The sequence below is a fragment of the Crinia signifera genome, chromosome 6 (genome assembly GCF_055691185.1).
Source record: "Crinia signifera chromosome 6, ASM5569118v1, whole genome shotgun sequence".
NCBI lineage: Eukaryota > Metazoa > Chordata > Amphibia > Anura > Myobatrachidae > Crinia > Crinia signifera.
The window spans coordinates 87,325,674-87,348,286 of NC_139222.1; the positions used below are offsets into that span (position 1 = coordinate 87,325,674).

General features: G+C 42.4%; 1 protein-coding gene across 1 annotated transcript in view; it reads right to left on the reverse strand.

Moving 5' to 3' along the window:
• CHAT (choline O-acetyltransferase) overlaps nt 1-22,613 on the reverse strand; it is an 89,568-nt gene that overhangs the window by 43,313 nt on the left and 23,642 nt on the right. The window contains exons 4-8 of the mRNA XM_083146382.1: nt 21,324-21,442; nt 15,538-15,591; nt 10,363-10,543; nt 7,259-7,436; nt 3,587-3,756 (exon numbers count right to left, since the gene is read on the reverse strand). Of these exons, the coding sequence (XP_083002508.1) occupies nt 3,587-3,756; nt 7,259-7,436; nt 10,363-10,543; nt 15,538-15,591; nt 21,324-21,442 (702 nt within the window). The remainder of the gene's footprint in view (nt 1-3,586; nt 3,757-7,258; nt 7,437-10,362; nt 10,544-15,537; nt 15,592-21,323; nt 21,443-22,613) is intronic.

Sequence of the window (22,613 nt, forward strand, 5' to 3'; positions counted from 1 at the left end):
GATTCCCTTACCTCCTTCAAGCGCTCCCTCAAAACCCACTTTTTTCGACTAGCCTATCCCTCCTCCTAACCTCTTTTTATCCTCCTATCCTGCCTCCGTTCCCCTCCGTTCCTACTTATCCTATTGTATTTTGTTCGTCCACCCACCTATTTTTAGTATGTTAACATTTATGAGTAGGGTCCTCCTTCCTCACGTACTCACCCTACCTCATTACCTCACCTGTGCTCCTGTCCTGTTCTTCTCTTCCTCTGCTTCATCTTCAGTCTCCTCGACAATTTTGACACCTACTTCTGAACTGATGCTGATTTTAGTTCTACCAGCTATACCCCTATTTATACTGTATTTTTCAACACACCCTGTACGTTACCTTGTAATTTGTTTTTTTTTGTTTGCTATGTACGGCGCTGCGGACACTTTGCGGCGCCTTATAAATAAACGTACTATTACTACTACTAGACTGCAAAATCAAACTTGTTTTGCAGTGCAAATGATTGCCGCTTTAAGAAAACTGGAGATTTCTTACCAAATCTCTCACTTTCTGAATCTCTCATCCTATTAAATTTCAACCCTTAAGTCAGTTAGGGACAATCAAAACAACCATTAACTATTGTCTGATTGGTTCTATGTGCTGTTATTTAGTGCAATTTAATAATATAATATAGTCAGTAAATGAGCTAGTTCCATACAATGAAATATTAAGTAAATATGTTTACATTCAGTTGAATCTACTTAAAGTTGTAGTGGTTGTTGTCTCAACTCAACCTGGGCTTGGACAGATTTCAAGTTGTAAAACATGGTACTGAAACGTGATCGTCATATTAATGTATTCTCTCATAGACTGACCAACATTTATTCAAAGTAAGGGTCCAAGGGGATCACTCATGATTACTTTTGTATATTCATAGTTGCAAACAGATGGGAAGGTTTTTTTAACACTCAATAATTCCCATTGGTAACTAAGAAGTCCATTATGTTGTATGTTTTCCTCAATGCAAATGTGCGGTTCTATTTTTATTGCTTGATCTGGAAAGCACAAGACACCATACAGCATTACGCAGGTACAAATTAAAATACAGTGTAAGACTAGTCTAAGAAGAGTGCCAGTGGAATTAATGCAAAGATAAACTAAATCAAATTTCTAGTAAAGATCCATACTTTTTAAAAGGTAATGTTAAAAAACCAAGTACCCTATTGTCATGCTGTCAATCAAAAAAAATGATTGAACATTTTTGATATGTATAATAAAATTTTTATGGAATTAGAAAGTGTACTTTAAGATACAGTAATGCATAACTGACATCGGTACTTGTGTATTATAACGGCGCCCCCGATGTTGGTCGCACAATGTTTTTATCGCATCGCATGCCATGCACCCGATGGCATGCGATGCGACGCGATTTTTGCCCCCTATGCGATGAAACATTGTATAAGCACCCAAATGGGTGCTTACAATGTTAAATTCACCCCCACGCCACCCCCCCACTATAAACGTGAACCCGAAGCATGGCGAGCGCAATGAGCCCGCGAGGGGCGGCGGTACGCGTCCTCCGACCTTTTCATACTCCCACTATCCACGTCGGCATGGAGTTGAGAATAGAAAGTGTATCCGACGTGGATAGTGGGGGTATGAAAAGGTCGGAGGATGCGTACCGCCGCCCCCCGCCGCCCCTCTTTTAGCCATAACTTATGGAATTTCATATTTAACTGGGGCAGTACGGACGGTGTAATGGTTAGCATTACTGCCGAGGTCATGGGTTCGATCCCCACCATGGATCTAACTGTGCGGAGTTTGTATATTCTCCCCGTGCTTATGTGGTTTTCATCCGGGTACTCCGGTTTCCTCCCACAATCCAAAAATATACTGGTAGGTTAATTGTCTCCCAAAAAACCCTAGAATGTCTGTGTGTGCATGTACATGTGGTAGGGAATATAGATAGTAAGCTCCACTGGGGCAGAGACTGATGTGAGTGTTCAAATATTCTCTGTAAAGCGCTGCGGAATATGTATGCACTATATAATAATATGGTAATAAATAATAAATAAATAAATATAACAAAACATTAAATGGCTTGTAAATATTAAATCATAAATACACTGTCAAGTATGTGATGAAGAAAAATGTCTAAATGTGTAAAATACTGTATTACCGTGACATTGTGAGTTAAATGTATGGATATTCAGACATGTATGCATAGCATGGTTTTATAGCGGTCATTATTATCAGTGCACACTTGTACTAACCCTATCCAGGGTACAAAAGATATGTCTGAAATCAGGTGTAATTGTTCATGTGCACAGCTCTGCATAGACTTCTATTCCAACAACACACCTTTGCCTAGTAAAGTGACTTTGCTAGTACCCCCATTGGTATACGGTCAACATACCAAAGGTTGACATGCATTGGGTCAACCACTGAAGGTCACCACCTGAAATAGGTTGACATGCCTAAGGTCACCATGGATGGACGGTCGACACAGACATTAGGTAGACAATGGCTAAATTGACAGTCAAATGGTCGACATGTAGACAATGAACAGTGGTGAATAGCGATAGGCTCCGTTTTTGGATTAAATAGCGTGGATCTTGCAGATCCACGCAATTTAATCTGAGAACGGAGCCCATCGGCATTCACCATTGGTCATTGTCTACATTTATGTGTTAAAGAATTTTCTGTGGTCCTTGTTTTGTGGTGAGGCAGCAGAGTCTCTGTTTGTGCCTTAGGACTTCTTTTTGCTATAAAAATGGCTGACATGGTTTTTTCACTTTTTTTTTGAGCCGCCATGTGCCGACAGGCGATATTTCATGTCCTACCAGCCACTAGGGAGGGAGAATAGAATAGTGTGCTGAGCATAGTGAGGCACCATATCTGAAGCATGGCGAGCACAGTGGTACACCTTTGTAGGGATGGCCATCGTTGCCTTTGCCATCGATAGTTGCCATCAATGGCAAAAGTGCAACTGGCCATTGATAGTTTATAACTATTCAAGGGATGACCATCGATGTTTTTGTAAATCGATGGTCATCTATTTTCACTGATTGAGTTACCTGTGGGCCAATCAAAATGCGGGGGCGTGTGTCGGGGGCGGAGCTATGCTCCGTGTCCCAGCACTTTAGGGAAAAAGCAAAAACGAAACTATTCGTTTAAGCTTTACATCGGTGGTGGGAAATCATCAGGTTCTCCCCCATCGATGGCAAAACTATTTGACATCGGCCATAAACCATCGATGATTTCTAATCATTGATGCTCGATGGCCATCCCTAACCCTTTGATTGTGTCCATGTCAACTATGTCAAAATTCGGTACAAAAAAAGCGAAACACCCACATTGACCTTTTGACTGTTGACCTAGCCATTGGTCGACCCAACGACCCATGCCCCCCATATTTACACCCCTTCGGATTTAGGTGGAGATGTGAGTGAGCAAGCTCATCTCCACAACCTGTCCTGTGCAAACATAAGAAAACTTTTACTGAAAAAGCCATTCCTCTATTTAACAATTGTAAACTGAATTAGGGTAGTACCTTTCTTTTTACCATTGACACATGCCTGCATGTCGCAATATTTGCATTAGGAAAGAAAAACGTACCTGCATTGGCTTGTCATACCATCGATTGCCTCCGTTTTTGTCATAACCTCCACCATGTAGTAGCTGCAAGGCCCGATTGGTGTCACTTGGCTCTAGGGCTGTTGGTGCATCCAGGCACACAATGCACATACATCTTTCAATCATATCAAGAGAGTCTCGGTTTGTGGAGTCTGTGAGATGTACATTATAAATAAAGTTCAGTATGGATACATATTTATGGATAGTCATAAAAGTGGTTGTCAGTAATGGAAGCAGAGCATTAATAAGCAAAACCATGTTATTAGTACATAAGAACACCTAAAGTAGTGGCAGGGCCGTAACTAGGGGGGGGAGGCTGGGGGGTCATGTGCACCGGGCGCTGGAGGGGGCGCAATACTGTCACTGACCGTGCAGGGTACAAAAACGGTCACAGATTTTTTTTCTCATCTCCGTCGGGTTCCTCCTCCTTGTGATGCTGTGCGGGTGACGTCATCACACATGCGCCGCCCACACGTACATCATAATAGGAGGCCAAGTGCAGACTGTGTGGAGGAGCAGCGGCAGCCCCTGGTCAGAGAGCCAGCAGTGACAGCGGCCAGGAATACAGCTGGTGTGGATCATATTTATAATGGGCATCACAGTATGCGGCATAGGTATAATGGGCATCACGGACTGCACTTTTGGGGTCATGTGTATCTGGCACTGCACTATTGGGGGCATATGTGTATCACACCTCCATTTTCCATGGCCGCACCCCATGTGGCTACAGCTCTTAGAGAGCTGACCATGCCCTCATAGCGGAAAAAATAGGGGAAGTAGCCTCGCAGGAGTTCCCTGGTAGTAGGTGAACCCTCTTATTTTGGGCGCGTGCCTTCGGCATGCGCAGATGTCTCATATTGTTTCTAGCATATATGTGTCTTGATGCAAGTGGACCAGTTGAGGGATAATTTATAAATATATATTTCATTTCAGAATACAGTGTGTATATATAATAATATATGATATATTGTCTTGTTTGTTGGTTTAATATCACCCTTCTGATGTCTGTAAGCACATAAATATATATATATATATATATATATATATATATATAAATTTTCTTTTTTTGGGGGGGGGGGCACTAAATGAATGTCTTGCCCCGGGCACCAGAAACCCTAGTTTCGGCCCTGGTAGTGGCCACTGTCAGCATATATGCTTTGCGGTTGTACGCCCAACTATGCTCCTTGGTGCACATACAGTACCAACTCTTTCAAAAGCAGGGAATTAATCTGTTTCTTTAAATGAAACCTAATAATTCAATTTTATATTATTTGTCTTGGGTGACAAAAAATGGCATATTGGCGATGCACGCTGGTAACATGAAGTGGGATTGGTTGGCGGTGTCCCCAAGATACGAAGAGTAACAGAAAACTGAAATGTTGATAAAAGAAATGTCAAGTGTTCAGTGGGTGCTTTAGATGCCCACTGCTTTACATTTAGTCCGTGGTGTGCAGTTGCTTTCTGCTTGTGAAATATGGGTTTATTGGAGGGCACTTGGGTATCTAGGATTGGAGTGCTGTCTGTGTAATGTGTGTGTGTGTGTGTATATATTATATATGTTGTGGCAGAGATAGCATCTCTCTACTTGAGAGTAATGGGGAGGATCCAGACCAGGTTTTGGAGCAGTAGCTGAAGCCAAGTGTGTAATCAGCAGCACCTGTTATCTCCTTATATAAGTGTTTCCAGGGCAGAGTGCAAATGCTCTTGATGTTTGATTAGCTGACAAAGTGATAGGCCAGAGTGTGGACTATGGTAAGGACCACTGGAGCATTTACAAGAGTCTGTTTATGCTGTGATTACCAGTAAGCTGCTGCCTGTAACTACGCTTGCCTATGGAATTATTCTGGTATGCTGTGACCTACTTTATAAAATAAAGATCAAAGTCTTCATCTGAATCCCGTGTATGTGATTCTTGTCACAATGTTTATTGTCAGAGCACTTGGAGCCCACAATCATGTGGCAGAGTGAGAGACAGCACAGCATATCCTCCAATAGGGATCCCAGAATGAGAGGGCGTGCTGAGGTCCAGCAATCTGCAGGTATCCAGCTGGCCACACCTGCAGTGTAGTGTGTGTGGTGCTACTCTACACGCAGTATTTTGATATATTTTTGGGGTGGGATAAGGGGCATGAGCTACAACATGACCACACCTCCTGGATTTTGGCCACACTCCAAAGTGCCCACCCTCCCTGTTGATGTCCCTGTATATAACATATTCTCCTGAAATCTGTCTATTCTCCAACATGCATGAGCACTGGGAGCTGCACCGCAGAAGAGGAGTACCTGGTCAGTCACCACAGCCAGGGTAAGTATTCCCCACTATTACTACAGGAGAAATGTCTTTCTTTAAATTCATACATCAGTGATTTTTAGTTATTCATATGCTGCATTATTTCAGGACAGAGAAAGCTACTGCATTAGGCGGAGATCAGTAGGTGAATATATCCAATAAATACAGTATTGATTACTTGTTAAATTAAGCAAGCAAATAAATAAATACAGTATTGATCAGTTAATAAATCTATGTCCTTAGTTCACTTTTGCTTTGCCGTTTCATAAGTCACCTGGCTTGCTACGGTCTTTCATTTGTTGTAGCTTGTCATATTGATAGATGTGCTTTGGCTTCCTTATACAAGTCACATGGGCTGGTCTAATTAGCTCAGTATAAAACGTGTGCTTCTGACTATGATTACATTGGGGTCTTCAGTCATTTTTGGCTGTATTCTGTATTGTGTCTAAAATTGGTTACTAATAAAATAATATTGCGTTTATGGATTAAATAATAATCTCTCTAAAATCCATTATTGATAACTACAGATACATTATATATTGTATTGAACCTTTTTAATAGTAAACCTCCACTGTACTCTGATGATGAGTAATGTATTAAATATCCACTGGTGCCACATACTTAGAATCAGGTACAAAGGTATTGGAGAGCGATAAACTACCAGCCAATCAGCAGCTAACTGCCATTTTAAAGGCTGTGTTTGAGAAATGACAGATGCTGATTGGTTGGTAGCTTTCTTTCTCTTTGATAGATATGCTCAGTGGGTGGGGCTTCTGATGCTGACTAGCATCTGCACTATAGTTAGCTCTGAAGGGTATAGAAAACAAGCCATCTCCATACCCCCCAACATGACCCATTCCATTAGGTACAAAATGCTCTTTTCCTGGACTTCCCTGCCAGTGGCAGTTACAGAGGTTGAACTCCAACGCAGTCCAAAATTCAAAGAGGGGGGTCACATCAACTGCCCGTGAGTTCAGGACAGTGATGTTTGGAGTGGCATTAGGTGTGGCTCCCCTTTTTGAATATTGGACTGTGCTGTAGCCTCACAGCTGCAACTGCCACTGGTTAGGAAGTCCTGAAACAGAGCATTTTGTACCTAATGGAATGGGCCATGTTGGAGGGTATATGCATCTCTTGCATACAAATATTTAAATCGCTATATTTAGGACATTCCTGACTATGGTTCGGGGCTACTACCATTACAGTACTGAGGGCAGAGTAGCTGGTTTCTCCACCCAGGGTTCAAGGCCAAGGTAGCAGCAGGAATGTTGCTAAGCAGCAAGTACTTATCTTGCTCCTGGTGCTTGCGCTTCTGTGAGAAAATAGATTATGTATCTGCTGATTAGAAGCATTTCTTACTGTACCTTTCATTAGCACCTCTCTAGCCTGGGCCCATTCTGTTCTTCCATCTGATGATAATAAGCCAATAGGTGGGAGCCTCTCATCTTCATTTTCTGCCATTCTAACTATTTTTCTGAGCTGAGTGAATAGATCCCCTTCACTGAGTCGCCGGAAGTTAATAACAACATCCAATACAAAGAACTGTAGAGAGAACAACATCGTTTATCATTTATAAGGGACAGATTGCTATAAGATCTCTTACATGAATAGATATATCCATACACTAATTACCAGCCTGTCAAAATGGCAGAGCAACAAAACAGTAGTGCCAGCCGCTGTGCACACCCAAAATGAACACTTGAGTTGCTTTATTGACTGCTGGTGCGCAAAACACTTGAATCCCCAATGGATTGTCGATCTGCAGCCCGGATAACGACAATCTACGCCCGTTATTGGCAGAATGGGCCCGACAGCTACTAAACTTGGGCCCGTTCTGCCGTGATGCCGCATCAATGCTGTCGTTAATGACAGCATTGAATAGGAAGCCGCCGCTATTTCCCATGTCGGAAATAGTGGCAGCACATTGCACACCCCCCAGCATCTCTCCACATGAAAGCAATGTGGAGGGCAATACAGACCAGGTTTTAAAGCAGTAACAGAATCCCAGGTGTGCAAGTAGCAGCACCTGGGATTACCTGATATAAGGGTTTCCAGGGCAGAGTCCAAGTGATAGGCCGGGATGTGGGCAATGGTAGGAACCATTAGAGCTCTTGCAAGAGTCTGTTATGGTGGGATTGCTTGTATGCTACTGCTTGTAACCATGCTTGCCTTTGGAATTAATCTGCTACAGTAAGTTGTGAGGGGTATCTGAAAATAAAGAACCAAACATTCATCTGAGTCCCCGTGTGTATGTGATATCATTGTGACAGCTTCACCTTGTCACAGCTTAAACCCTTGTTTCAAGTAGAGTGCTGAGTTTTCGGTTGAGATTTATATATATATATTTGGTGTGAGGGCCTTCTTTCATTGGACTGGTCTGTATCTTTTAGAAGAACACTGGACTCTGCTTCTTTACTGTTCTGAATGCTAGCATGTTGTGGATATCTATCTATCTATCTATCTATCTATCTATCTATCTATATATATATATATATATATATATAATTTTTTATATATTGTACATATTGTAACATATTGTATGTGTCCGTGTACACTACTTCAAACAGATGTAGAGACAAGAACAACTGGCCACAGGTGTACATGATTTGCCTAGGCATTGAGTGCTCAATTACTTAGCTGCAGTGCATATGGTAAACCTTTTGGCATTCAGTATAACTGAGCTCTGGAAAGCTGTTCAGCTTTTTACGCATTTGGAATTCTACCTTTTTGGAAAAAGAACAGATATTTATGAGTCAATGGTATAGAAGTCCTGAACTATTGAACTTAACTGGTCAAATGGAGTCACAGAGGATAGAAGTAACTATTTCTAAGAGGTCTATTAGCAACCCATTGGGTACATGCAACGCAATTGTGGAATAAGTTATGGGCCTGATTCTTATTCCTTTGGTCTCAGGCGTGTTCACACCATGGACCAATGTTTCTGCCTGTACAGGCACCGGCACCAGCACATGCGCAGTACAGATGTGGGTACTGCGCCTGCACAGATTTCAGATAGGGAACACCTTACCAATGGGACTGCCTTGGTGACTGGCAGGTCGGACTTCCAATAGGAAGTCACAGACAGTCATAGTGAAGCAAGAGCATTCTCAAAGGCTGCATCTGGCTTCACTACAGTGGCAGATTTTACCTGGGGGGGGGCTGCAACCCTGCAGCCCATAGGTAAAAACCGCCACTGGTAACACCTATCCCCTAGTGCTTACTGGCAGGATCCACTGGGATCCTGCTGACCGTATTCTGACTGTCAGGATCACGATTGCATCCCATTTTGTTCATGGCCATGTTTGTTACTAGGGGCCAAATGTAATAGAGTGTGAGAATCAGAAGGTGAGCAATATTGGGAGAATTTTCACTTTTTTCCAATGTAAATTATTGCCGCTTTAAAAATGTGGGAAAACTTTCCCAATTTCGCGTACGTTCTGATTTTCACACCCTACTACATTTGGCCCTAGAAGTATTTTATATTAGATTTGGTAATGACCAAAAGAGCACTTCTAAAAAACATTTTTCACATAATGGGGGAAATTTACTAAGATGTGTATTCTACTTCACATGTGATGTTGCTATGGGCAACCAGTCAAAATCTACTTCTTATTTAATTAGCACCCTCTAGAACAGGGGTGGGGAACCTTTTTGGGGACAAGGGCTGTTTGTATAAGGGAAAAAATGCCTCGTGGGCCATAAATAAAAAAAAAACACTTACAAGTTCACCTGCGGCAGCCGACCCACGCTCCGGCGGATGCCGCAATTTGAAGAATTGCCGCTCTGTGTGGTCCGACGGCTGTGCAGGGAGTCAAGTATAGGGGAAATCTCACGAGAGGTCGGTAGTTCTCGCGAGATTTCCCCTGTACTTGACTACCTCCGCAGCCACCAGGCGGGTGGGCGGGCCGGACAGACCGGCTGCGGGGGCCGTATACGGCCCGCTGGCCGGAGGTTCCCCACCGCTGCTCTAGAAGACATCACATGTGAAGTAGAATACACATCTTAGTAAATTTCCCCCAATATGTCTAGCCACTGCAGTTAAAATTTTATTTTTTAAAAGTCTGGTTATTGAAGGACCATTCAGAAAGCAATTGCAATCGGTAATGCAGCAGATTACTACTGCGTGAATTAACATACTACAGTATCTTGTGTAAGATATGAGCATATTCTTAGTTGTATTAAATAGGATTTTTAAACAAATAGTATGTGCTGAGCAGACTGTAGAACAAGGCTGACATCTAGGTAGCAATCTTGATGCATATTTATTGTTGTTCTTAGTAATAGAGGTGTCAGGTGGGTAACTCCTGTTGAATGGTAGGAGAATTATTGGCTTGGTTTGAGAAAAATTGAGTTTGCGATGACAAGAGAACCTCCTATCCAAAATAAAACAGCATAAGGCAAAATATATTGCAAGCCAGCAAAATATTGTCCTATGAAGATTGCTAAGACGAGGAAGTAATTAATGTACCTGGTTGTTGCACGCAACAATGATATGCTCTGGTTCCGGCATAATACTGCTTTCCTGAGCAACGAGTGTGTCCTTGGAGCACCCTGGAAGACGATATGAAGAGAAAAGTCCGTAGTACTGCTTCATGCACATAGGCTGTCCAGACAACTGACCACGGGCATAGTCTACGGGCAGGGCACGCCTAAAACATAAAAAAAGTTGTATTACAATCCAGCCCTCAGATGCCCGTTGCTACCTACAGTAAAATGGAAAGTGAGTACATTTCTTTATTTAGTGCTAATTTTAATTTGTGATTAAACACATAAACAAAAAACAATATTAACAAAGACGTAAGAGGTCCTGTTATCTTACAACGTGTACAGTATTATACCAAGAATATTATTGTATTATTAAGGGGGGTATGCAATCCTCCGCCGCTATTTCTGATGGGGGAAATAGCGGCGGGGCCCTATTCAATGATGTCTTTACTGACAGCATTGAAGAGGGATCATGGCAGAACGAGCCCGACTTTAAAAGCTGTCGGGCCCGTTTTGCTGACAACGGCGTGGATTGACTTGATTCCAGCCATATATAGTCAATCAACGCCCCTTTTTGCCAATCGGCGAATCCCGCCTGCCGATTTGCTGTTGGACAAATGGGCCAGGATCATGGCTGTCGGGAGGGATTGACAGCCATGATACGGGATGGCATATCCCCCTAAATATTGCCAATTCCAATTATCACTACTCATGTCTAAATGTAATTTAATACATATACAAGGACTCCAAACAAATTAGTTTAAAAAATAAAAAATAAAAAAATCCCCTAGTTGCATTAACCATGGGATTAATTGTTGAGGACTTCAAACATACAGTGTACTCAACCAGGGCTGCCTAAACAGCATTGTAGGCCCTGAGCAAAGCAATGCACTGGAGCTCCTACACGCCCATACACAGCAACTGACCAATAATTATAACAAACCTCTGTTACGCTATCTCATCACAGGCTTCCATACAGTGAATAGCTGTCAACACTCTGATTGGTGGATAGATTCGGCCATCCACCAATCAGCATGCTGACAGCCATTCACTGTGTGGCTGCAGGGTGGTAGGCAGGTAGCAAATGCCGCCTTGCTGCTGTGATTGTCTCTGCTCAGACCTTTGTGCCCATGAGTAGCTGCTCTGTGTGCCTATATGTGAATTTGGCCCTATGCTGACCCTGCCACAGCCAGCTAACAGTCTGTTCTCTTTGCAACAACACCCAAGGGAACTGTGAATATATACATTGAGCACTGTATGACTTATGTTTGCGGGATCCGGAAATTTTTATTAAAATAATAAAATGCATCTGTTAGCATACAGTACTGTATGTCTGAAACCTTGATTGTGGCATGCTACTTTCTACTTGTCTTGAACCATTACCCCCATACAATATATTTGAACATTGTTTTCCTGTTGTCTCCACATCGGAATGACTGATGATTCCATAGTGAACAACCCAGTTATCCATCTTGCCCCAAGAAAATTTCTATACATTCTGGAAGATACTATCATGTCACTTGGACATGGGCATGATCCGGGGGGTTCCCGTCCGTGGATCAATACTGTCTAGTTAGATAGTCAATAGGTGGAACCCGTGTGGTTGATATGCAATATGTTGAATGGTCAAAAGGCTGATAGGTAAAAGGTCAACTGTGCCTGAGTTAGACAGGTTCTAAAAGTTGACATGATCAACCTATTCTGTGTCAACCATTTTCATGTCTTTTACATTTGTTGACCTCACCCCCTGACGAAGAGAAAGCAAGCTTGTTATTAAAAAGCCCACCCACTCGCTGCAATTTTCCGAGATTTGTGGGTCAATGGGCAGAGCCAATATTATAAGATTACATTAGAATCGTATGATTTTAGCCATGCACCTCCCAATAGACCAATAGAGGTTGGTAACATCCTGAATAAATATTGGGGGGGGGGGGGAATACCCCCCACAATATTCCTATATTTGCTCCTAGGGTTGACCTATTGACTGTCTATCTAAAATCTGTAGTTCTATTATACCAGGCCCCCTGATCCAGTATGAAGAACATAAATAAACAAGCCGTTATTATTTTGTAGTTGACTCCATCTATATTAAACTAATGTTACTTGTAATACAGTAGTGTAGTAATATATTTAATTTTGAGGTTTAATTATTCAGATGTTTGTTGAATTATTCTACAGTATTGCCATTATTTGGTTATTGGAAACGGCCTCTTATTTGGCAAAAAAATCTGTTCAGCTCATAAAAGATAATATATGGTACCTCATGGGTAATCTGCAGAGCAAAGGGAGAATGTATCTATTCCCATTACTGCAGTCAATGCAAATATGAGGAAACTTGGGAAGATGGACTAAATATGTATGACAGAAATCTTTAGCAGTGTGGCAAACACTTTACAGTCCAAGAAAACTTTCATGCTCACTTCAGTGATGTTCTTATTTTACATTTCATATGTCCCCATGCTGTTTTCCCATAAATTATAGTGGCCCTTAATCCATCAGTTGCTCGCCTCCCCATGAGAAACTGTTCATCTGCCGCATAAGCACATCAGGGGTGCCCCTACATCAGAATGCAACTCGATCGTAAAATTAGGGTTCATGGCTGCCACTCTGTAATGTGTGGAATATGAAATGTGTAATATGAATACATTTGCATTACTAATCGGAGTAGAGGATGTTTCTCTGCATCCAGAGGCTAGTCTCTTAGGTTTAATATATTAGTTTTAAATCCAAAGAAATAACCAAAAGCCACATTAACCTGCAGGAGATGCCAGATGCTAGTCTCTAATCTGAAGAATTTGTTTTAAATGATGTTGCGATCAAATGACGCCCAGGTAATGGCCACGGAACCACATATATAAACAATTACAATATCGGTTTTTATTTCATACAGCTACATTTGAAAATAATCTCCTATCCTATTAAAGGCCCTTATTCTGAATCGGACGGTACGGCCCGCGTGCGGCCGTACCGCCGATGTTTTTAGTCTGCACATGCGCAGAGGTCAATCTGCGCATGTGCAGCCCCATTCGCCGCAGACGTATTTCGTCCGCCGCAAAGGGGGCGTATAGGGGCGTGAGGGGCTTCATACCCTCATTTCCCTATGTATACGCCCCGCGTTTCATGGGCGTTCCCATGCAAACGCGGGGCGTATGCATGCTAATCAGGGTATGACGCCACTGATGGGGGCGGAAAGCTGACGTCGCCGGATGTCAGCTCTCAGCCCCCATACAAGCTATCACACGGACGATTGTCCGTGTGGTCTCAGCTTGCGGGAGCTGCTGTGGCGTGCGGCCCTGCCTTCGATGGTCGACGACCATCGAATGCAGCGGGCAGCTCCCACCATGGTGGAGGCGTACGCCCCACCATTTTTATGCGGATCGCCAGCCGTCCGTGTACGGACGGCCGTGGCGATCCGTCTCGTGGGCGGGGATTGGTTTGTGCGGCCGGAGCACCGTGTGCGGCTCCGGCCGCACCAACCAGAATAAGGGCCAAAGTTACTTCCACCCACAATGATGTGCTATGCTGCAACATGGCAAGGCATTGCTCACCATTTCCAAAACCCATACAATCTCTAATTGACCGCTTATAAATTATTGTTAACCTCTACAGCAGGGATGGCCAAACTGGTCCCCAAGAAATAGTTCATGTTCTTCAGGCTAACTGTGGATCTGTGCAAAGTGTCGGTCAGGTTAACTGTTCGGTCCAATGTGACAGTTATGCCCTATAACCTATATATCGCTCATTTTTCCCCTTCTGAAGTATATTGTTTTAAATTTTGCATGGTGCAAATGCTAAATACCATCAATGATGTGCACTACCATGGGTCTTTTACGTCATCATGCATATACGGAGCACTATCTTCACCCCCCCAGACACACACACACCGCTGCCATTCATAGACATATGCAAGTGAGTCCCCACCACCGCCAATGTTGCCGGGTACACACGTTAAGTACATTGTAGCCAGCTTTATTAAAGACTACACCCGTACACCAGTTAGTCTGTAAAATTGTAACTGTTACTACATCTCAAAAACTGGGCTACAAGTGTAGCTGATGCTTTAATACAATTTTTTCACATTGAGAGGACAGTTAAAGCGTTTCTAGCTGGGATTATTAGTTTTTTAGCAATTGTATCTCCTATTTTTCCGAAGGTCAGATTTTGTTGCCACATGGAACTGGGGCTTAAAATGATCGAGGCCCTGTTGTGAAAAGGAAAGGAGCTGCATCCAGTGCTGTGTGGGTGTGGCCACAGCAATGTTTGTATGTAAACTCCCGAATGTAAAACTTTATAAATTGCCTCATTTTGTAAGGAAAATTGAAATACAATTTTATTACTTTAAGAAAAATAGTTTATGGCCAAACTTGTGCCTTGCTGGTGGCGGTCATGGTTATGACGTGGTGGCCTGTGTTTATTTTATGCCTATTTAGAGTTTAAGACAAATGGCAAAAATTTTTAGCCAGCTGTTCGGGAATTACTGCGGGGCTGCCCGTATTTTTATTTAGTTTACAATACAAGGCTAAACTGACCTGGTCGCAGGCTATTACATTTTTGCCCAATATCTGAATGTTTGGGTTAAACAGATGTGAATCTATATTATACACCGCTCAGTGTTCAGGTAATCCAGAGCATCCTAAACTCCAGCAGATTCATCTGTGTCAGAACTGAAGATATCATTTATATATACAATTATTTTATTCTCTTTTGAGCCATATGAGGAACTTGTCTGTCCGGCCCAAGCGTCTCCTTTATGGCATTCTGTTAAGTGAGAGAGTAGTGCAAACTGAATGTTCATCCCTTTGGTGGCTGGTCATGGTGATGGGCCTATATTTATGTGGAGACCTTGAAGGAGCAATACATTTTCCTGAGGTATGTCAAAATTACGTGTCTAGAAAATAAATCTGGAAAGCTGTCATCTTCTGTGAGTCCCCCATTCATACTGACTGCCATTTGTGACTCTTATATCACATTTACATCCTATACGTATTTATTGCAAAAAACACAAACATATGCTAATAAATGTACTTGATATTGCTGCACAACAGAACTAATTAAGCTTGCTATTACCGCCCTATTAATAATGCTAGAATTTAATTACCGCAGAGAAAGCTTGTGAATATCACATAGGTTCTAAATTATCTGACAAATGACAACTTACAGATCCAATAAAGTTTTGTAATCAAGCACTCCGGAGATGAGATTAGCTGTAAACCTGCAAGAAAAATGTGCAGAGCAATATCAGTGATCTTACGACTCAAAGGAGCCCGAGACATTGCTTATCGACCTACCGACTCTCATTGCTCATTGTTTTGAAACTATTCAGTTATGACAACCAATAACATTTTACCGCAAGTAACCATACCGGTCTTAAAACAGAGCAAGCTTCAACACAAATCACAGGTGCTACTAAAATCAAAGCAATGTAATAATAAATAGATTGCACTGTAAATGTAATGCAACAACGTCACACTCATAAATATTATCAATTACATTCTTTTACTGTGTTATCTTGTCTGAGAAAGTCGTACTATCCCATATATAAGAATATGACTTGACTTGCAGATTAGAGGCACAACATCCTTCAAGTAATCATGGGAGTCACCAACCCTTGTGACCCCGGTTGCGTCCTGTTCATGGGGGTGTGGTATAGCAAGTCGAAATGCAAAAGGTTGCCATAAGGTAAAGGTCGAAATGAAAAAGGTTGACATACAAGGTCAATATCAAGAAACCAAATAGATATAACCAAGCGCAGGGCACTAGTAATGGTCCCAGCTTCCGTTTATAAGGGATACTCAGCCCTCAGAAAATACAAAAAACATACACACCAGGTAAACGGCGCTAATGGACCATACTAATTAGTATTCAAAAAGGTATAAATTTATTTAAAAAAATTAATAATACACAATAATACAATTTTAACAATGCCACCGGCCGGTAGAGCTATCAAAAATGTGCACAATAATTTCTGGCCATAAAAAATACAAGAATACAAGATACAAGTATTTATTCTTGTATTTTTTATGGCCAGAAATTATTGTGCACATTTTTGATAGCTCTACCGGCCGGTGGCATTGTTAAAATTGTATTATTGTGTATTATTAATTTTTTTTAATAAATTTATACCTTTTTGAATACTAATTAGTATGGTCCATTAGCGCCGTTTACCTGGTGTGAAGGTCAGTATCAGTTTTTTTTTTTTTGTCAATGCCGACACCTGAGTATTGGATCCCCCAATTAGTGTACCACTCTCTTTGCTCGCCGATGCACTCGGTACACTTTTCCAATTCTAAACAGAATCCAGTGAAGTATAAAAAAGTCCAAAAAGTAGAAGAAAAATCAGATCAATCTATTGCTTGTGTCGACCTTCTGACCATGTCGTATTAGATATTGTCATCCATCCGGATATCGTTCACCTTTCCTAAAATCAAGCATTTGGAAATCGCCCTTGAGAAATCACGTGATTGCCCTAGGAATCAGGACAATGATGGGGTGAAGCCAAGGGCTGGACAGGACCATGCAGACCATGGTGACCCAACATATAATTGTTCCCTTTTACTAGCTATATTATAATTGGAAAATTACATAAGAGGCTTAGGAGAATGTAATTCATGCTCCGCCACACATTGTCGGCATTCGCATGGTTTAATAATCGCATCCTTTGCTTTGTGGCTTTCAATGTGCAGCGGGTCCCCCCTCCCTCCTTGGACTCTTACCTGGCTGCCAGGGCTCCGCTTCCTCTTCCCTGCACCCGAAAGCAGTGCAGGGAGGAGGAGGTCACTGGTCCGGACAGCACAGCAGGAGGCTGCCCAGACACAGATGGGGGGGGGGGGGGGGGGGGGGTGGCGCGGTGTGGATAGGCGTGGAGTGCGCTGGGTGGCAGGGGGCGCAGAGGAAAGCCCATAGGCTTCTATGGAGTTACGCCATCTAGAACTGGCATAACCCCCTGCAGCAAAGCCCCGGCATTGAGGCTTTGCTGCATATGAAAATGCGTTAAAACCTTACAAATTAGAGATTAGATTTGTTACAAACCTTTTTTCTTCCATGTCCTGATAGTAATTTTTGGGTTGGGAATTTTCATTGAATGTTATATTTCCTTTGAGTTTTCCATTAATAGGGAAAGATAAGATGCAGTAGAACAGGTCCTTACATACATGCACACAGCTGGCTCTGCTTTTCATTTTATGATGATAGTTTGTTTTGTTAATTGTTTTTCTCAGGAGAATGGAAGCATTCTAGTCAGTAGTGCCATTGTTATGTGTGTATATCATATTGTGCATTTAGGTCCTGCTTAGCCTCGGTGGTTTTAATGTACTCTGAAGATTATTGCATCCTGCACATGGCCAGTGAGTCAGTAAGCTGTAAAAAGTTCACTGCTCTGTGCATTTCTTTGAATGGAGAAAGGAATCTATATCTATAAATACATATACAGTATATCTCTATACATTTCTATATCTCAAGTATTCAGACCCTACAGACTTAGCAATAACAGCATTGGGATAAATCATACTTGCCGACTTTAATTTGCCTCTTCGGGAGAAGCCCGAAGAGGACAGCTGAATCTCCTGGTTGGGGGGCGGGGACAAGGCTGACTACTCAAATCCCCTCCCCCAATCCACGCAAACACCCTGATTCGGGGGTCTGGCCCCCTCCCACAGACCTACAAATTTCGGCAAATTTCGGAGCCTACCAGCTATTCCGGGAGGGTAGGCAAGTATGGGATAAATGTAATAGCCTCTGGAATTTTATACGAGTCTTCCCTTTTTAAAAAAAAACAACCCAGCAATCGTTTACAAGGCAAATACCATTTTGGTTTTGCTTTGTACGGTACTTCTTTACTTTCACGGCGCCACTAGATAGGACAGATAGGACAGATAGGACAGATAGGATACTAGATAGGATACGATTTGTTTGCGATTTGACATAAGATATCGCATAAGATATAGGATAAGATTTACTATCCATTTCATTACCCCACTATCCACTAGGGCGTGGAGTGAGAATAGAATAGTGTGGCGAGCGCAGCGAGCCACCGAGCCCGAAGCGTGGCGAGCGCAGCGAGCCCCGCGAGGGGACACGGAATGTATTTTATGGAATTGCATGCAAATGGCATGCGATATTGGGGACTTGCTTTCAAACAACATCCGTGTCCCCTCGCGGGGCTCGCTGCGCTCGCCACGCTTCGGGCTCGGTGGCTCGCTGCGCTCGCCACACTATTCTATTCTCACTCCACGCCCTAGTGGATAGTGGGGTAATGAAATGGATAGTAAATCTTATCCTATATCTTATGCGATATCTTATGTCAAATCGCATACAAATCGTATCCTATCTAGTATCCTATCTGTCCTATCCTATATCTTATGCGATATCTTATGTCAAATCGCATACAAATCGTATCCTATCTAGTATCCTATCTGTCCTATCTAGAGTGGCGCCGTGAAAGTAAAGAAGTACCCTTTGTACATTATTTCTACTTTAAAAAATGGGCAGACTGGCACAAAAGTCCTGCACCTCCGGAACTCTGAGGCTATTTCTTTTAGCTCTGTACAATAGTCCCTGGTGAAAAGATAAAGTGGAGAGAAAGTAGAAGGTAATAACGCATCAGCCATGTTTGACAAAATGACAGTTAGGTGTTGATCGGCTGGTGCATTCATACCTTCCACTTTATCTCCACTTTATCATTTCACCAGGCTAATACGTCTGCCCCATTTAGCTCTGTATTCAGTCCCTGCCGATATTCCCGAAAGTCTGAAATATCTGCAGTTTTCGCAGTTTTCTTTCCACTTTCGAAAACATTCCGAAAGTTGGAAAAGACGTGGATCAGCAGATCCATAACTTTTTAGGTGGAAATGGACACAAATTCAAAAATGTTGTGTCCGTTTCCGCCAGAGCAGATGCGGCTTTTCAAAGATCTGAATCTGAAACGGCGAGTCTTGGCTGGAAACTGCCGGGATTGAATAGATCCTGTTTGGTATTTCTGACTATTGGACTATATTGGAAATATCAGCCAGGATTGAAGAATACCCCCAGGGTCTGTTGGGGATAAGCTTCTAACAGCTTTGTACACTGATTTTGGAGGGATTTATGTCCTTGATTCCCGAGCGGCAGGATCACATGCAATACATTGCATGCGGTCTATTCACATGTGATGTATTGCATTTGACCCCGTTACCCCACAGCTGGGAGGGGGCCGAAATTTGGATATCCTATGTGCAGCACATACTGTATCATCTGTGGATCTGATCCAATTTGCACGCGGACGCGCATCAGATCAGATATCGGATAGGATGAAAACAGGCCAAATCGGACCTGTGTATGGGGGCCTTTATTAGAAGTGAGACAATAGAAAATAGATGAGCTGCAGTAAAAGGTTTATCCTATCACCTCCACACCCCTGATCTAAATAATCAGATATTACATTGTAGCCTTTTCCCATCTTGTACATATCAATAAGTTTATCTTTCATTTTCCTACACTGTTTTCAGACCTCATATGCCGTGTCACACCCGGGATTAGGACACGGGTCCCATTCCCAGAGCGACACGGCATATGCGATCTGAAAGCTCCATCACTGACCCGGCTTATTGCCGGGTCGCTGACGTCACACGGGGCGGAGCTGAGCGGCGGCGCGTCACCGGGGGCTTGGGAGGAGGCAGCACTTGGAGCTGACAGTGCTGCCTCCTCTATACTGTGAACGGGACCCGGGTCGCTCGACCCAGGCACCCATTCACACTGCACTTGACACGGGTAAGAGCCGTGTTCAACCCTGGTCATTACCAGGGTTGAACTCCCATGTCAAACTGACTGAGGTGCTATTTAAGTCACCTGTGCCTTAGCATGAGTATCTTTGAAACCTGCACTGTTGGGGTTCCCATAAGACTGTGTTTGGGAACCACTCACTTAGAGGGTTGAATACTTGATATTAAATTGTATACATCTTGATATTTTACATCTTGGACCTAATTCTGGTCTGTTGGCAGCCGACGTTCAATCGCGCGGAGACCGATGTTTGGCATATGCGCATGCGCATACATGGGCGTACCACCATTCGCAAGGCGGGCTCTGGTTGACTTGCAAGTGTTCGAATTTGCATCCGAGCTAATCAACCAGAATAACCCCCTTTATTTCAAGTATTTTTTTTAATAAATAATGCTATTTCAGTTGAGTGATACCTAAGTATGCAGCACACTGTACTTTTACTACACACGTGCCATTTACTGTATATGCTCTTTGCTAGAAAAAGTATACTGCTTCAGCATGTGCAAATATTTACTACAGTGAAAAGTGTGATCCTATTTTCAGCCACTACTTTGAATAGGAAACAAGGTTCCATGTGTAAAGTGACAGAAGGATTAAACACTGTTGTATTGCTCTGTTTGTACATAGAGATACTGTACAGAACAGACAGCTATTGTCTCCGATTATGCAAAACCTTCTTTTCCATACACTGAACTCATTTGCATTTAATAGAGTTTTTTTAATAACTTGTTAATCTGATTTGTGGAGCTGTTTTATAACTGGACAGATAAATGGTATCCAGATGATAGGTCGACATGAACTAGGTTGACCCTGGAAATACAGTAGGTCGATATGTCAATGGTTGACAAAAGTTTTTCATGTTTTGTTTTTTTTCCATGCTTGACAATCCATGTGGACTCCGATTGGGAACGGTGAAGTGTGCCAAGCTCAGCAAGGCACCATGCCTGAAGCAAAAGTACGTGTTACACAAATTGGGGGTCCGTGTCAACAGATGTCTACAATGACTCAAAGAAATGTGAAAAACTCATGTCAACATTTTTTCGGTGTTGACCTTTCTGCATGTCTACTGGTTTCCCATGTCGACATATTGATTTGCGACCTAGACCATTTCAACCCTATAATCCACACCCCAGAGAAACATGCAATAGAGGGACCTACAGTAGGACAGAAGCGTAGTTATTATGTTACCTTAGATGATCATTGACATCCTGAAAGTTGTGACGAGCGAATATTACTGCAGGACTGGAGTTAACGGGGAGAGGCATACGGTTATTTAGATACATGTCTTCAAGCCAATATTGGTGTATCTAAAGTCAGAAAGAGAAAAAAATGTTGACAATCATGTAAATAAAGCTAGAGTTATGCAAGACGTAGATTTTCTTTACTCAAAGCTCCCAGCCATATGGCGGAAGGTTGAACCAGTGCATACAGTTCAACAACAACAGTGAAACCACATTTTGCTCACCTCTGGCACAGATGGTAGGAAGACTGATATCTCTTCTACAAGGCACATTTATCCCAGAGACAGCTGTGCAATCAATACGGCAGAGAATGAGACGGGGGCAGAATGCATATTCAGTTTAGAGTATGAAATGAACTATGCTTTTGATCTACAACCACGGAAAGGTAAAGTAATCATTTGCTATGGATGTTCAAATCAGTCTTTCGTTACAAAATGCGCATCGACCCCAAAATCTATCTTTACACATGTCGATGCGCAAGCGGAATTGGATGTTGGTATTCTGCAATGCTATTTCTTTTTTAACCTCACTTTACAGATCCTGTCACTGAGAAGGAGGTGACAATGCAGCACAAGTCTCTGAGGAAGCATATGATCTCCAGGGATGCTGGGTACTACAATGGCCAATAGTGCTTCTACTGGGCAACTGTGTCCCACCCCTGACTCGGGTGCCGGACGTCTCACCAACAGTCGGATTTTGTCTGTACTGCTCTCCACAACTTATCAGGTCCTCCAAAGCTTCAAACAGACTCCCAAATCTATTTATTTACCAGGGTCTACCTGCTCCCCACCCTTACCTACCTCTCTTTTGTCTTTGCAAACTAAAAAGTAAATTTACTAAGATGGGAGTTGTATTGAAGATGAGAAATTGTCCATAACAACCAATTAGATTATATCTTCTAGAAGGTACTAAATAAATAGGTAAAATCTGATTGGTTGCTATGAGCAACATCTCGGGCCAAATGTAATAGGGTGAGAGTTTCAGAAAGTGAGAGATTTTGGGAGAGTTTTCCCATGTTTTTTAAAGCAGCAATCATTTATATGGCAAAATCAACCTGGTTTTGCAGTGTAATTGATTGCTGCTTTAAAAAACATGGGAAAACTCTCCCAAAATTGCTCACTTTCTGAAACTCTCACCCTATTACATTTGGCCCCTCATCTTTAATAGAACTCCCATCTTTGTAAATGCGCCCATTGGTTGGCGTACAGATTCAGCCAATGAGGATGTGTATATTCTA